This window comes from Rutidosis leptorrhynchoides, chromosome 4, assembly GCF_046630445.1.
Source record: "Rutidosis leptorrhynchoides isolate AG116_Rl617_1_P2 chromosome 4, CSIRO_AGI_Rlap_v1, whole genome shotgun sequence".
Taxonomy (NCBI): domain Eukaryota; kingdom Viridiplantae; phylum Streptophyta; class Magnoliopsida; order Asterales; family Asteraceae; genus Rutidosis; species Rutidosis leptorrhynchoides.
In genome coordinates this window covers 40,454,543-40,472,791 of record NC_092336.1, presented here as the reverse complement: position 1 = coordinate 40,472,791, position 18,249 = coordinate 40,454,543, and the positions used below count along the sequence as shown (strand labels likewise).

The 18,249-nt window shown below is 34.6% G+C and overlaps 1 protein-coding gene across 1 annotated transcript; it reads right to left on the bottom strand.

Annotated features, from left to right (window-relative positions):
* Positions 1–7,427: 7,427 nt before the first annotated feature.
* On the bottom strand, positions 7,428–14,409 carry LOC139839398 (uncharacterized). Its single transcript, XM_071829460.1, has 13 exons — positions 14,291–14,409; positions 13,320–13,389; positions 12,682–13,204; positions 12,483–12,564; positions 12,159–12,225; positions 11,829–12,014; positions 11,661–11,721; positions 10,977–11,252; positions 10,454–10,535; positions 10,039–10,105; positions 9,548–9,733; positions 9,024–9,084; positions 7,428–8,590 (listed from the first exon to the last, which is right to left on the bottom strand). Exons 2-13 carry the CDS (start codon positions 13,320–13,322, stop codon positions 7,866–7,868), a joined length of 2,319 nt encoding a protein of 772 aa, XP_071685561.1. The 5' UTR covers positions 13,323–13,389; positions 14,291–14,409; the 3' UTR covers positions 7,428–7,865.
* Between the last annotated feature and the right edge of the window lie 3,840 nt (positions 14,410–18,249).

The window sequence follows — 18,249 nt, the reverse complement described above, 5'->3', positions numbered from 1 at the left end:
TCACGAATTCGTCTCCAACAATAGCTCCTGACGATAAACACATGCTCACTCTCACGGAAAGAGTGACCACTAATCCGACAACTAATGCGCCAATCGCATTATCATAACTCCTAAAAGAAAGACGAGGTTCACCCGTCTTGCATCTCTTAATACGCACGTCAACAAACCTTGCTCCAACCTTGAGCATACGAAGGATTTCGGATTATCCTTTGCTACTTCAACCGAAGCACTTACCGAACCGTACGGGTATTACTCTAGCAATCATCGAGTTGCTATCGCTTGTAACTTTCACACCGCCACTCAAACACCTAAGGGTTTTCTTGCCGGTACCCTATGCTCAATGTAACCGTAACACCATCGGAGTCGAATACCACGCTAGTAGGTATGAAAGAGGCACCTAACGTTGCGTCCCGTAGACTCCATTACCAACATTCATCTAGGTCAAACACTTGATCTCAGGGGTTTCATCCACCCGACGAACCTCATGGATCATCAACTTCAACACGAAAGCGAACACGCTCTAACATCCGAATACTACTACAACTGCCTAACATACGTGTAACTCTAGCATTAAACTCAGCGTCGTTCGTCTCGATCCCATTTCCCGTCGCCATTATAAGGAATGCAAAGCGATTAGATTACGAACGTATAAAGCACACACACAATACCACCCCATCTTGCTAAACACTCGTCGTACATCACTTGCTAGACACGATTTGCACCCGTAATAAGGTTTGCAAGTCCTTATTACGCATACACGTCGTATCGACTCGTTAGTACAACGACCGCCTCTCTTGATGATATATGCAACCGCAAACACAAACAAAACATAACACAAGAATCATTATCACAGCACAATAGCATATTAATAATATCCGCATTACTAATATAAATGTTAGTCAACCTATAAACAAGGCACTAACTAAACCCATTCCGACCCGTAATCCTACAAGTCCCGCAACAAATTTAGCACATACAAAAGTCTAAGTCTAGGCACCTATCTCAAGTCACCTAAATCCCTTAGACCATGCTCTGATACCACTTGTAACATCCCAACCCGTAATACAAACGATCACGCGGAAATATCAATAATAATTTTTTTTTGCTGGAACAGCATATGGCGCGGCGCGCCATATGGCCGCGCGACGCGCCAAACTGGCCTGTCCAAAAAGTCATGAAGTGCGAAAATGTTTGACCACTTCCCGACGTATTTAGACAAAACGCTTTTAACCATACATTAATATATGTAGAACTAACACGTCCCATTAATAAAATTAGTTTTACGAAGACCGGGCCCACATCGGCCGTTTTACGACTTTCGTACGAAAATACAAGTTTTCAACCACATGATTTGTAATACAAAATAAAGGCCGAGCATGGCGATTGGGGATACGCTACCCAATCCTAATAAATCCAAAAGCAAGCCTTCTAAAGTAACTACGCAAGTCCACTAGTCCCCGCTTACCCGAGCCTCCGCATCCATGCAATCTATAAAAAAAGTCAACAACGAGAGGGTAAGCTAACACTTAGTGAATGCAATACTTATACATGTACATATGTAATTTACCTACACGCATCCACTTACAAAACCATGCAAACAAAATGCATAACGAGCTAGTAACACCAAACATACGACTAGCAACAACGTTAGTATATAAATCGTCACAATAATATACTAAAATCATAACAATGCATAAATATAACAAACCGTTCCCCGCTATGGCACTACCGACTTGTAGACGACCAATAACGTCGAGTCTCACTCGTATGTTGTCACCGACTTGTGACTCATCAAAGGGTGTCACCGACTTGTGAACTACCCACCAATATCTATGGGTCACCGACTTGTGAACGCCATGTGACATCACCGACTTGTGAAGCGCCACTAAGTGTCACCGACTTGTGAACACTATAGGGTGTCACCGACTTGTGAATCACCCAAGGGTATCACCTACTTGTGAACCCCCATCAATACATATGGGTCACCGACTTGTGAACCTCCATGTGGCATCACCGACTTGTGAAGCACCACCTAGTGTCACCGGCTTGTGAACACTATGAAGTGTCACCGACTTGTGACATAACGCCCACTACTCACGATGTGGCACCAAAGGCCCACATCGCGTACGAGTAAATAAACCACATACATACATGTATAAATATTCCACTCACCTTGTCGCCTTGAAGAAATGCCACCGAATAATCCGCAACACACCGATGGAATGTACCTATTCCATTATCACAAACACAACAACACAATTAGGGTGGATTTACAAATCAACCCAAATTGACAACTAGTGCAATTTCGACCCAAATGCACTTCCAAGCACAAACCGTGCCCAAACTAACCAATAATCACTAACACAAGTGAGAATGGTCCTAATACGCCAATTAGACCCAATCATAGGTGTTAAACACCTATCTTGCCCAAAATGGCACTTAAACCCTAATTTTGACCCAAAGGAGTCAACATCGCGCCATTAGCGAGTTTTGACACCAAAACATATTTAACTTGGTTTTATACTTCAACTTAATCCATTTTAAGTTTATAAACCTTATTAAATCGACAATTGAGTCATAATCATCACCAAACCCTAATCTTTGACTCTAGTCAAAGTTAATCAACCAAACATACCCGAAAGAGTTTCAACACTACTAGAATCACTAATACTAGAGATTACACACTACATACAAGCCTTAAACATGGTTAAATCATTAACCAACCCTAAACCCACCAACATCAACAATAACTAGTTACAATTACCCATTTCACCTCCTAAATGGGTTTTATAACTAACTAGTTCAAAACCCTAAACTTGAATATCAAATTACAAAGATGAAGTTCGGAGTTTGAACTTACCAATACCGCCAAAATGATGCCGTTGACGAGTAGAACAATTTTAATACCGGAGGTTTGACCCGAAACACCCTTCTTCTTCTCCAATTGGAGCTCTCTCTCTCTAAAACTCTCCTCTCACTCTAGGGTTTGAAGATGAGAGTGTTTGATGAGTGAAAATGAGCTCCAATGGAGTTCTAGGTCAGTCTTGATGACCCCAAACCGACCCTAATTGAAAAGACCAAAGTACCCCTCATTTAAACCTTTTAAAAAGGCTGAAAATTGCCTCTGCAGCAATCGGCGCGCCGCGCCAGAAGGTGGAGCGCCGCTCCAAATAACTGGAAATTGTGGTCGAGCCCAAAACAGGTTTCAGCAACTTGTTTTGGCCATAACTTTTCGACCGTAACTCCGTTTTCGATGAATCAAATATCGTTGGAAACGTAATAAGATATTCTATCCAATGGTAAGGCTTTGAAACATCAACTCAAACTTTATTTGGGGTTGAAAAGATACGTACACACCTTGTCACTTGGGACAACGTCCAGTTTCCTTCGACGTTCGAGCAAGCAACACGTACACTTCATACACGCATCGTACACCATAAATACATTATGTACAATAAATATTTGGGTCTTACAACATGAAATAATAATAATAATAATAATAATAATAATAATAATAATAATAATAATAATAATAATAATAATAATAAAAAATAAAATATTACAGTATAATGTAAACATGGAAACTAAATTATTAAAAAATTGAATAGAAAATCAACATCGAAAAATTAAGGAAAGATCCACATGTTGTGCTTTTGTAATTTTATTTATGTGAATACTGCTAAGATGCATCCATTGCATCTTGTTGTTTAGTTTTTATCATATGTAGTTTTTATCTCGAGTTGCAGGCTTGTATCATGTATTTGGAGATATTCCCCTGCCTTTAAAACCCCTTCGTAAAATTTTGAGTATATATATAAAAGTTATCTTCTTTTCAAAAAAATAAAAATAAATAAATTAAATAAATAAGGAAAGAGTTATTTTAGGGAATTATTATTATTTAATTTAGTTTAATTGAAAAAATTACACGTGTGCAAATTTAAATCAGATTAATTCAGAAGACGCCACGTAAGATTATTGTCACGCGCTTTATAATAATGTATAGATAATAGTAATATACTAATAGACAAAACACTGTTTCACTATTCACCAAGAGTAACCATTGGTATTTTCGTTATTTCACTTTTTTCTTCCAACGATAAAATAAGCAACTTTCGTAAGAGAACCAACCCTTCAATATTACCAAAAGATGTCGAAAAAATTTTTTTTTACAAAAAAATCAACTAACTTCTTTTTTTTTCTCTCTCTCTTTTCTTCCTCAACGATAAAAGAGACAACTTTCATAAAATGAAAAACCCTTCAATGCTACCAAAAGATGTCGAAAAACATTTTTAAAGAAGCAACTTTCACAAAAGGAACAATCATTTAATGTTAGATGTCGAAAAAATTCTAGATCAAGACTTTTTTTTTTTAACTCACATTCAAAACGGAGCCCCCGGCGCGAAACGAGGGCTCCACAACTAGTTTATCACTAATATACATGTTAATGGTTAAAATTGTTAATTCCGTCACTTTAATTATATACTAAATAAATAAATAAATACCGGTTTAAAAAATGAGATATCATATAAGTATACAATTCTAATTTTGAAACAACAGTGACAAATATCCTTAAAGTCTTTGTTCTACCGATATTGAGGTTACTTGTCCAGTTAAGAGGTTGAAAGTTTAAATCCTGTTTTTTTTTTTTTTCTTCTTTGAATGGCAAGTTTTGCATCAGTGTATCATTTATATCAACGGCACTCATTATTTGCACACACACACACACACGCATTCAGAAGGAAAACCGAATTGCATTACAGGAACCCGATCCTGTAATCATCCAGAGAGGCAGGCGGACTGAGTTTGAACCCTGAATCGATCCGAGAGAAAACCCCCTGGGGTCAATCTGGATATCCATATTTCATGCAGATTAATTAATAGGATGGACAGAGCGATGATCGAACTCATGACTTAACCCCCAGCTCCAACACACAAGGTGAAGGGGATGCCGTTGAAGCAATGCTTCGTAGGCAAAAGTTTAAATCCTGTTATGAGACAATTATATATATATATATATATATATATATATATATATATATATATATATATATATATATATATATATATATATATATATATATATATATATTAGTGAATTAATTCGTAATATTTGAATTTATGAGTCGATATAGATGTCTTTCTAAAAAAACACAAAATGAAAAAAACGGAGCATAACCTCACCAGAAGAATCAACTCCAAAGATGTTTATAAAATTAGATTAGATTTAGATACATGATGAAAGAAAAAGAAAGAAAAAAAAAGACCAAAGGGCATTTGGCCAAAAAGACCAAAGGGCATTTGGCCCAGCGATATCGTGGTGGCCTTCCAACCAAGAGGTTGAGGGTTCAAGTCCCACTTGAGACATATTCGTGGTTATAAATATTCGTGTTAATGGTGTGTGAGTGTGCCTTTAAAAAAAAAAAAAAAAAAAAAAGTTAAGAAATATGATGCCCAATTAGATATCCCGCTCCTCTTTGATTGCAAGCTTTATTTCTGTTTCATGATTTCATTTTATTTATTGTCACGTGATTCTTCACTCCTCTTGCTTAACGCTTTTATATTTCATTTTCTAACTTCAATTTATCAACCCTCTCACACGAACCCCAACACATACACACACGTACATAGCGAATAACTAATGCACTATTTGTTACTAACGAGTGGCGGGACTGGTGGACGTTGGTGCTGCGAAAGTAAGATGGTAATCTACTTCAAAAAAATGGATAATTAGTTTGATACATAGTAAAAAAAAACTATTCCGCTATATACATTAAACATTATTTCATGAGTTATAGTATACCTAGGAAATCGAGATTGGGATCCCAATTATCCAGCAGAAGCAACGGCTAGGGCATGGACAATAAAAGATTTGGAGGTAGACCTTCTATTAAAGTGGAGTCACTACCATATACTGAAAAAGAAGGTAGCACCTACAAAATTCTGTTGATAACAACAGTAGCGGAACTTAAACCTGGATACAGATGGAGCGAGTGTAAAATTTCAATAAATTTTTCAAAGTCCAGCAGGGGTAAACACAAAAAAAAAAAAACTTTATTTTTTGGTAATTTTTTTGTTTTTTAGTGTACATTTTTTTCCCGTTAAATCTAGGTGGAGCGGATATCCCTTTGTGATACATTAAGTTTCGTCCCTGGATGAAAGAAACAAGAAGTCTCACTTTACTAGCTGAGAGTTCTACTTTTTACAATCGAGCATAAGCCCTCTTTTACTTGCTTTTCTCCCGTAGTAGCTTCACGTCCTCTCTTTTCTTTTGTATAATACTAAAATGGATAAAGTAGATTATATTGAACATAGTATTATTCATAATTATACTTGTACCATCACACATATTACTTTTTTTAGGGAGTTCTAGTATCAATACACTACTACTAATAATGATAATATCGATTAATTTTAATTACTCTCTAAAAATAATTGTTCCATTTTGACTTTTAATTGTCGTTACTTTTCAACTTTAAGTTAAAATATCCGCTATGCCGATCAATGAATCATTCGAATTCATTTTCACTGAATCTTTCACAGGTTCCATCATTCTCATCACTTCTTACTTAATGGTTAGGTCTGAGAGTGACCAAAATACGAAGTTCTCTTTTCGTTCTCTTCTTTCTTTTTTATTTTTACTTGGTTGGCAGGGTCAAGACCTTTCTAACTAGTCGAGTGCACCCGATTCGAAAGTCCTTTCCTATACTATTTCGCGTTCAGTTGCTGAAAGATAGAGAGAAGCTTTCATTTGTGGAGTGTTTTCGTATCCGCTGCGGAGATCTCCAAATTGTAAGACTTTTTTGCTCTGTATGGAGTGCCCCGTGGTTCCTCGAGTGCCAGCTTCGTGGTTCCTCGAGTGCCAGCTACAGAGAGCAATGCCATCAACTAAGGCGCTATTGGCAACTAACCACTCACTCGTCGGACGTTCGGGCTCCGTGCTACACGTGCGTTATTCTAACCGTATCCAAGATCAAATGAGGGACAGTATTGCATTTCTTAGGTTGGACCACTGCTGGAGAGAAAGGCTAACGGCGTGTTCCAAGGGCCATATCATACGAGTATAAGACTAATCAAGTTACTTATTGTGAGAAAGAAATGTTTAAGATTTTAACTTTTGGGCATTTCAACATTACCACATATATATAATTCTTCATTAAATATAGTAACTTGTAGGTTATCTTTTCGAGTCATTTGCCCTTTACAAAAGCATATGACATATTACATGCCTTTAGAAAACATAAAAATAGAACCTACCACAATAAATAGAATGACAATACAATATTGCATTTGAGTGATGCACCTATTAAGCCAAAAATTAAACATACAAAAAAGTAACCTGACATTATAACCATCAACTAACAAACTTATAGTACCTCTATGTTACATGAATTCAATTAAAAAAGTTGTAATATCTTACTACATACTACTTATATCTAATGTTACAAAATTAGAAACGTACCGTTTATCTTTGGAACAATTGTAGCAATCTCGATCCAACTCCAATATGCTCCGTGAGTCAAATGTCAATCCAAGATTACCAGTTCTAGTATAAGTAACTGGAACACAAGCCCTTGATCAAAGAACCGATGAAAGACTACTCACAAAGCATAACCTGGTGGTACCACCACCACTGCCGCCACGGGTGGCTACCAACTTCCATCTTTTCGTTATGTATTAGTACCACCTTACAAAATCCGGTAAAAAACAACACAAAAGGATACAAGACTAAGTACTATCTATGACTAGATTATCTATCATAAATGTGAATACAAATTTAATTAGTCCTACAAGTAATCATACTGCCATGGGGTCAAAAATTACGTGCAGGCCAAATGTGATACGTATACTCATTTCACCGTTAATAGTTAAATAGATAAAGTTTGATCAGCCACATCAGAAGTAGTGTTAAAGGTTATAGTAGCCGAAGCAGCAGCAGTAGTCTCAGTTGCCGGGTCCAACAAGGTTGAAGCAGCAAATGTAGTACTATTAGTCTCGGTATTTGGTTCCCTCAAAGTCGGAGCTGCCAAAGCAGTACTAGTGTCAGATTTTGATTCCAATAAGGTTGGAGCAACAACCAAATTTGTAATGTCAATTTCTGGTTCCAATGAGGTTGGAGCAGCTGAAACGGTAACAGTTTCAGAGTTTGGTTCGAATAAGGTAGGACCAACAACCGAAGTTGTGATGTCGGTTTCTGGTTCCAATGAGGTTTGACCAACTAAATCTATAGTAGTTTTAGTTTCTGGTTCCGGTAAGGGTTGAGTAGTTGATATTGTATTAGTGTCGGTTTCTGGTTTCAGTACGGTTGGAATAACTGCATCAGTTGAACTATCAGTATTTGATTCAACTAAGGATGGAATAACCAGATCAGTAGTAGTACCGGGTTTTGGTACAGACGAGTTTTTAAGGTGGGAACCATTAGCATTAGATACTTGTTTATACGAGAAAGCACGGATAACCTTTTGGTAAAATCCCCATGATAGATTTTTTTCCCTAATGGGGCGTTGGCCAAATGGATTTTCCTGTACGAACTTCTGAACATCTTCAGCTGATGCTAGCCTTTCAAGATAAACACGAAGTTCGCCTTTTGGTCCTGTGATGGCACATCAAGAATATGACAATTAGCTTGTGCAATAAACATGTCTTAATTAAGATTTATGTGGAGGTGGCAAAACAGATGGGTCGGGTCAATAAAGCTGATTTTTTGATATGGCTCGAACCCAAAGCGCCTTTTGTCCTAAAGCTCTGTAAAATCTATATATACGTTATTTGTGTAAGAAAGTTATATTTTTTCGAAGATAACTTCATATTTGGAATAACATATGACTTAGGAGGCATTGTGCATAATGAATACACTTTGTGCAGCTTTTGACCTGTTTCTCCTGTTTCTGTATAATGAATTGACCCGGTAAAGATAAAACGCTGTCTGAATAGACCCATTTACAAGTAAAAGGGTCGAAATAGGCTTAGTTTTATAAAAATGAAATAGCACGAACATCGTTAAAAGAAAGGATAAAATGACTGACCTAAGAAATTATCTTCTGTCATCGAGTAACGGTAAGGATAAGGAAAGATTGCTGTATGTGGCTACATAAAACAAAATTAAGGTATGAAAATGGAGGTAATACCATGATAACCTAAACCAAAAAAAGAAAAGAAACAAACATAAAAAGAAGATGGAGTACGCGTTCTGAGTTTCTGACGTTAATTACGTACTACCGAATAATAGATAGTCCGTAAAGGGCAGTAACAAAAAGTGTCTAGCTGTGTTTCTAGTGCTGATACATCAAGTATATTTTAAACAAAATGACCAAAAAATGTCAATTTTGTGGTAAAAGGAGAGACGTTTAATGTGTCTCAGATGAGTTTATTGAAGGTCGTTTTATTGTGAAAATAGATAATTAGTTAAGCTGCAGTAAGTATGAAGATGATTGTTTGACTCAAATTTAATAAGATAATTACAATAATGCAACTACTAAAATGGACAGCACAAATTCAAGCAACATTTAATATAAGATAATAATAAATAAATAAATAAATAAAAACTAACCGGATTTAGAAGAGCCTTGTGTGGAGCATGTTCGATAAGAAGAGTATTTGATTTATCATAATCTCCTATTTTCCATGGTAGATCTGGATCTTTCTTTTCCCATAACATTCTAAGCTCCTTTAAAAATAAGGTTTTGTCAATATTCTCAACTGTACGGAAGCCGGTATCCGTACAGTCAGCTCGATCCTACACAAGAATACAATCTTTGTTACTATTAAAGGAAATTACAAGAAACATACCATATAAGTACATAAGACAAATTAGGTATTAGAGTCACTGTGCTCCCATTTTCTTATTAACAACAAAAGTTTGTCGATGACATACGTACACTATGACAAAATGCATGAGACATTGATCATCGTAACTAAACTAAATTAGATTACACCATGTCTAGTTCATGAAATGTTTATCAGGTTTCAAACTATAATGAGAATAAACATAAAAACATATTTATAAAAAAATAATAATTGTTAAAAACTAAATGGTCTTACCCAACAGAAAAGTAATTTGTCTTGATAGTCCTTTAGAACAAAGTCTACAATCCATTCCATATTTCTTCTGCACGAAATGTGCAAACATGCATGAGTACAGAAAAGTAAACTAAAGGATATATGAGCAAAAACAGAAGTAGAGGGTTGATAGAGTATAAAGTTCCACACATGTGATAAGAGTCAATTGACTGAGACATGTTCAATATATAACATAAAACCTAAAGCGTCCCATTCATACGAAAATGGTCAAATTACCAACTCTATAGAAAACCAGTACTAAATTTATATTTTACCTGTTTGATGAAAAACATAACCCAAAATGGCCCATCATAAGAAAATGGGTCAAAGTTGCCAGCTTTACAGATAACCGGTAAACCAAAGTCAATAATGAAATATTGAATATACTACACAGTACCTGGCCATCGATGTCCAGATACCTACGTTAAATCTCTCGAATAAAAATCGTAAAAACTCATCACAATATGGTCTTTTATACACTGCAATAACAAAGAATGATCAAAACAACAATTTATTGAGCAGTATAGCAAATAAATATAGGTTGCAAGATAGGAAAGTTGGGTAATGGGTCTGGATAAGGCTGACCCAAAAACACTCTATTGTTCATTTTGTAATCGTTTTATATAAATTAACCAATTCATCGATTATACTTACAGAAGCAATAACATTACAATAATAATGTATATCTTTGAAATAAGATTATTCCAGCGGTTAGGTTCATTGGAAAGAAAAGACTGGCCAACATTTAACCTGTTAATTCCCCTTACCCTATTAGCTTTCTCTTTTTATTAGGCCAGTTTGACCCCTTCATATTATTTGAGATAAAAGACAACCCAAATTAACTTCTATAAATATATGGGTCGAAACTACAAATCGTAAAACAATATTGAAATGATCACCGCTAGAAAAAAAATCCAAACCTGCTCTCGACCCTTGAATTGTGTCTGCTTTATATCCTTCACGTGGAACCGTAACATCGACAACTAACCCAGACACATCAATAACAAGAAGTTTTTTCCTAGAACGAGACGGACCAACTTCTGGCTCGGTGGCACCAATGACCTTAAGATAAAATTTCCATGATTTATCGTTATATGAAATCGGTAGTTGGCCAAACGGGTTTTGTTCTATATATTTTTGGACATCATCAGAAGCTGCCAACCTTTCCAGATAATTACGAAGGTTGCCATTAGGTCCTGCAAAGGAAAATCACGAATATGCAACTAAATTCTTCAAATGAAGCAAATCACATATGCAATATACATACAATGTAGACTAAAAGGAGTCAAGTCAGGTTGAGGGTTTATATATATATATATATATATATATATATATATATATATATATATATATATATAACAAGTAGCGCTAGATATAATTAAAATCAATGTACCATTATAACTTTATTCAACCTTTATGCATGTACTATATTGTTACAACATTAGCCTATGAGATAGTATCCATTAAATATAAATTTAGCACAAAGTGAGAAGCTATGTATGAAGTATGTGCAATCATAAAGTACCATATAACCTCTTATGAGTAGTTAAGATTAAGATAAGACTGAAAATAAACAGGAATAATGTGGGGACATAATGGCTAACCTAAATCATTATCTTGGGTATCGCGGTACTGGTAAGTATGGGGAAAGATTGCAGTATGTGGCTGAAAATTAAAAATGAAACAAGTGTAGCAGATTAACACCTTTATATGATGATTAATAAAATAAAATGGAATAATAGATTAATAAACAGATAAGCAAGGTAGTGTACAGGGTTGCGCAGCGCCTTGTATGGAGAATCGTCTAAAAGAAGCGTGTTTGATTCGTTATAAACTCCTTTATCCCACGGAAGATTTGGATCGTGCTTTTCCCATAACTTTTTAAGTTCCTTTAAGACCAAGGGCTTTCCTGTGTTCTCAATAGTATTAAAACCGGTCTCGGTACAATGAGATTGATCCTGCAAAATTACCAGTTTTTCACAATATAAACAAACAGATAACCGGCATAATAACAAATATAAAACATAAAATTGTCAAATTCACTGTAATATAATACACTTAAATAAATACTAGGTGATTAGCTAATATGCAAATGGCCTTACCCAACAGAAAAGCAACTGACGCTGAGTGTCTTTCATGAGAAAATCAAGAACCCGTTCTATATTCCTCCTGGAGAAAATTTACAAACACGAACAAATGTGTGTGAGAATAAAATTTAAATTAGGAAAGAAAAGAAAGAAACATAGAAAGGTCCAAAGTATAATTATAGCAATGTGGCGCGTTCCTAATCAGAAAATAGGAGAACCCATGAGTTTATTGTTTAATCTTGTTTAAGTGTTACACAAAAAAGAGAAAAAATATCTACTAATGAGAGGAATCAGAGAAAAAAACATAAAAAAGTACTAATATATGAAAATAAAGAGCACCTTGTTCTTGATGTCCAAACACCTACATTGAATCTCTCAAAGCAAAATTTCAAAAATTCATCACAATATGGTCTCTTAAACACTGCACATAGTAAAGTTAGAAATTAGTTGAGTGGCATTGTGTTAGTGACCATCATATTAGAGTCTGGACCCCTTTATTTATAAATGGCTTGTTTCAGATTAAAATCAAACGGGTTACCTGCTTTCGCCCCTAACATAGAGTCTGCTTTGTAGGCTGGATCTGGGTTTAATACAATATCAACAAGCAGCCCATTTACATCTAGGACAAGAAGCTTTTTCTTAGAATGAGAACGACTATTATCTTCAATTGTAACTTGACTCGCACTTTCTTTATTTGCATCCAGATCCAGTTTTGTTAAAGAATTAATCTGTGATTCTGTATTATTGCTTAGTTCGTCAGTAGTCAAAACTGATCCTTCCGACCCAATCGTATTCTTGCTCTCGTTACTTTCTAGCTCAAGGTCAAAACAGTCAACCTGGGAACCCTCCATTCGACCGTCTTTAACAACATTATTACATTCATCGTCTTGGTTGATAACATCTACTGCATTTGAAGTTTCTACTCGAGTACACGTTGAAATTCCATTCTCATTTTGAGCAACTAGGTTTGGCTTTTTGTTGGATTCAGATTGACTCACTTGATTTTCACTTAACTTTCTTTTTTTTACAGGAGCACAGTCGCACTCCATATTTCTTTCCTCCTGCAAATATATCACATCATCCAGTTGTTTATATTGTTAGTCCATTGTAGTATGAACAAATTTAAGAACAATATAGTGACAATATAAGACATCCGCAAATCTGATAGGAAACTACCATTCTAATATAAGATGTAAGTCTGTGTTTTGATTGATATCGCCCACTCCTTTTATTGGTATAAAAAAACCTGCAAGAAGATCATCAACGTTAGCTAGAGTTGGCGATTATAACCCATTTAGTAATAAATTGGTTATTAGTCACTATGGATTGTCCTGTACCAAAAACGTTTAGAATATAAATATTGGCTATAAGAAGAACGTATTAAATGGATAAAAAAACTTAGACATATTATTATCGAATTATCATTTTAAATTATAACCGACTCACAGAAATATATTTAGTGGTTTAACATAGCCTGATTGTAATGTTTTAATACTAAAAGTAACCCGTTTTGACCCACCACCCAACCTGCCTATCTCGCCACCTCAATATTAGTGTTAAATACTAATAGCAAATAGTACACAATCAGATGAAAGTTTAGTATACATATAGCAAGTGCTTAAACAGATACACACCAATCCTTTATATAAAAGGTACAATTCATGTACCTAAAGTGTGCTTTCACATAACAACCTTTTTTATTTCCTTGTTTCAAGCTACAATCATAAGTAGCTAACTTCACAAAAGTTATCCAGTAATACATAATCGGAAGAATTGCACCATCACATATACATACCTCTAAACACATTAAGGGGTAAACTGAGTTATCTACAGACAAAAGACATGGGGCCTGGTTTGACCGCTAAGTTATCATCGTTGAATTTTTTTTTTTTTTTATCTTATTCACGAGAAATATTATTGATAGGTTTGAATAGGTAGGTCTAAAATCAACCTATAGATGATATAACTTCGCATGGCAAAATATATCGTTATACATGAGTAGTGACAAATTATCTATATCATGAGTAGTGACAAACATATCTTATTCACGAGAAATATTCAAAGTCAACTGATGAATTTGAAGTAAATTGCAATAACAAACTTAAACTGATTCAGATTTGTACATACAAATTTTTCCATAAAATTACCTGCAAAAAGTATTGACGAAAACAGGAGCTCCGATTTGGGAATTGGATAATTAACGGCGGAGACGGAAGAGATTGATTGAGGGAGGGATTTAAACGGTTTTTTTGTTTGGATATCATTTACGGAGTACGGAGTATCATTTATTTATGTTATCACTTGAGCTTATTTTGCTTCTTGTTTCCCTAATTTACCCAAACAGTACCCTTTTCTTTTTCTTAATATGGAGTAGTTTAGAACCTAGCTTCGCGCCGGAGGTTTGGTTTTCAATGTATTTTAGTGCGTTTAGTTTGTAAAATTATTTCGTGTCTAACGATGATGTCGTTGAAGCGCAACTCGAGTCGAACTAAAAGGTATAATCCGTGAAAGATTTATATGTTATTTTAAATTAACAATATATGTGCATCTCCGCGTTTCGCTATAGAATTGTCAAACTTTTAAAAATTTAACGCAAAATTAACGTATATGAAAAGTACCTCAAATATTTAGCGTTTTTTTTTTAAAAAGAGTCCATTTTGCGTATAGTTAGTGACATTGTGTTCCTAAAATTATTTCGAGTTTAACGATGGTGTCGGAAAAATTTAACTCGTTGCGAGCGAGAAGATATGACCCGTTGAATATTTGGGTGGAGTTTAGTTAAGATTTTTTATGAAAATGGTTATTTGACACTTTACCCCCCTGTTTGGGGGCGGTTTTAATTTTTGAACAAAGTTTGGGGGTTTTTTGAAAAAAGGAAAAAAAGGTGAAAACAAAAAAAATAAAAAAAAGGTGAAAGGATGAAATATATTATATAATATTATTATAGTTATAATAACGGGGCGCGAGTCGGGTCGGGTCGGGGTAAGGGGTAGGGTTAGGGGGTGTTTTGTATTTTCTCGAAGGTGTGGGGTTTTTTTAGTAAAACTGAGGAGGGGGCCGATTCGTACGTTGAATAAAGTTTTGGGTCCTTAGTGTGAGATTGAGATCGTCCAAATAGTACTATTCATTTGGACTATCTCAATTATGTGTGAGACTGAGATCGTCCAAATAGTACTATTCATTTGGACTATCTCAATTAGATATATAGTAAAATCAACTAGAATATGGCCCAGCCCGCTTCGCTGGGCTGTTGCTAATGAAATAAATATCGTTATATATCAAAGTATATGCTTTCGGTTAAAATATCTCATATTACTTTTAACCAAATAAAAAAATCAATCACAAAAAATTCAGTTAGACCTAACAAATGCGATTAGTTTACATTTTCATAATTTAACCGATCAAATTCACATAATTTAGTTGTTTAAATTGTTAGCACAAAAAAATAATTAGTAAACAAAAGTAAATAATATTTGTTATGTATAACTCCTTTATGCACATTATGTGACGACCCGGAGATTTCCAACCAAATTTAAACTAAATCTTTGTATGATTTCGACACGATAAGCAATGTCTGTAAAGTTGAATCTCAAAATTTTTGAACTACTTTCATGTAATCAATTACCCTTCGACTATTCCCGACGATTCACGAACCATTATGTGTAAATAAATATATAAATATATATATATATATATATATATATATATATATATATATATATATATATATATATATATATATATATATATATATATATATATATATATATATACATTAATTATTATAAATTAAAATATTATATGAGTTAATTAACTATGCAAATAAAATAATATATGATATTAAAATAAATCTAGATATATATATATATATATATATATATATATATATATATATATATATATATATATATGTAAGGTATATTGAATGTGTATTTATATGGTTTCGAATTTATTTAGTAAACGATAGAAGCACTCGTTTATCATTCGATAGTTATTTAAATAAGTTAAGTTCGAACTTATGTGATTTTTAAATAATCGGTGATCCAAAAAGAAGTCATATAAATTATAGACTTTTATCCGTCACTAATAATCAACGGAGCACGATACATCACTCCATGTATATCTGTCGGTAAAAGATTACCAATATTGTGGCTGCTTACTATTCGATTAACTGATTCGTGTCACTGATTAGGATTGCCATTATAGTATTATAATTTACTTTATGTGATTTAAATCACAAATAAGACACAATTGATTGATTCACCCGTGATTAGTTGAGTCGTCATTTGGTCACTGTATTGTTCTATTGTTGGCCACTTACATAAAATATATTTCTTATTAAATTATATATTTTTGTTCTAAATTATTCCGTGACTGAATCATCAAAATTATTGCATATGATTAATGTGTTATGTTAGACTTTCATGACATATAATTATATATATCTACACACGTTATTATATGATCAAACTTGCACCCATTTTCACATTATGTGTTTTTTTTCTCATGAACCATCTTCACCACCAATTTCTTCAAACCCATTAACCACTATACGATAATTGCTACTGCTTATGATTTGCTAATCGATCAAACCAAAACGCCAAGACTACCACCATGATCATCAACCTCAAGACAAACGTGTAAGTATACTACTACTACTCAAAACAATCACTCTCACAATCGACACTTTATGACCATCATAAACCGCTTTCCATCGCCACCCTCCGACACCTTCACCATCGAATACTTATGTGTATGTTTCTGGTTTGACATACACCAACACAAACCCATTTGTTTTGCTACTTCTTGACTACTTCCATTTCATGGTTACACAAAACCCACTTACATCAACACCACACCTTTACTTGTTTTGGTTCTCTATTTAAACCAATCACCATCATCATCAACTATGTAATCGGCCACCCTTTTTAACTGTTGGTGCTAAGTGAACTGTTCAACAAAGATCAAATGCCAGCTCCTTTAGTAACCTATTTTGTTCGGATTCCATCCACAACATTTGAAAACTTTTGCCACCTGTTTGATGTTGCACTAAACCGGAACCCACTTATTACTCGTCTCTTTTAATCTGATGTTTCCAGTCAATGACCAAACCGATACCATAAAACCCAGCTACAATTTTGGTTATGTTCTCGTTTGAGTTACAGCAATAATAACAAACCATCACTTTATCTCTTTTGATCGAACACCAATCCACCCGACAACCACCTCTTAATAACCGTTATATATTTCTGTTTTTCTATTACCGTTGTACAACCGTGACTCATAAACCTTCACCCAAAGCCCCATCATCGAATACTTACGCCACAACTTCGATAAATTAGTGTTACACCCCACTTGTATCTCCATCACAACCATCACCTTTCACCCCCTTAACACCACCAACCGCCGCTGCTACAAGCAGCCTTATTGCTGTTTTCCTCATAAAAAAAACAACTCAAAACAAACACCTTGTTAACTCATTCATGAACTCCTACTGCCTTGTTTCTTTCTGTCGAGCAAGTTAAAGGAATGAGAATGATTGAATATTTTAAAGTTTAAAGTTTTGGCAACTTATATTTGGAATACTAAATTATAAAGCATTATAATTTGCAAGTGGAAATTATGGCCGACCGGTATGACCCACATGGAAAATGTTTTATATTTTTGTGTTACACTAGAAGGATGATGATGATATTATGTATTTATGTTATTGTTCTTACTTTCCAGAAGAACCCCACTTGTGATCGAATTTTGGACGAGTTCTTTTATGGGGCCACCGGTTTAGAGTTAGGCTAGAAAATTCAATAATTGGACAGCCATATTCCCTTTGTAATTTTGGGCCGTGTTTCATTATTTTTAATTGGGCCGAGTAGATTAACATAGAAGGTGGGAACCGATATACATATATGAATTTGTGATAATGAGATTAGATGATAAGATGATTATGAATATGATAAATATTGTATGATGATAACATGGTGATAATCGATGATAAGACGTGAAGATGATGAAGTACGATGAGGAAGATGATCGTGTCGTGATCCTGTGATGATTGCGTGTATGATGATCGTGAGGTACATGATCATGGTAATAAAGATAATAAGAT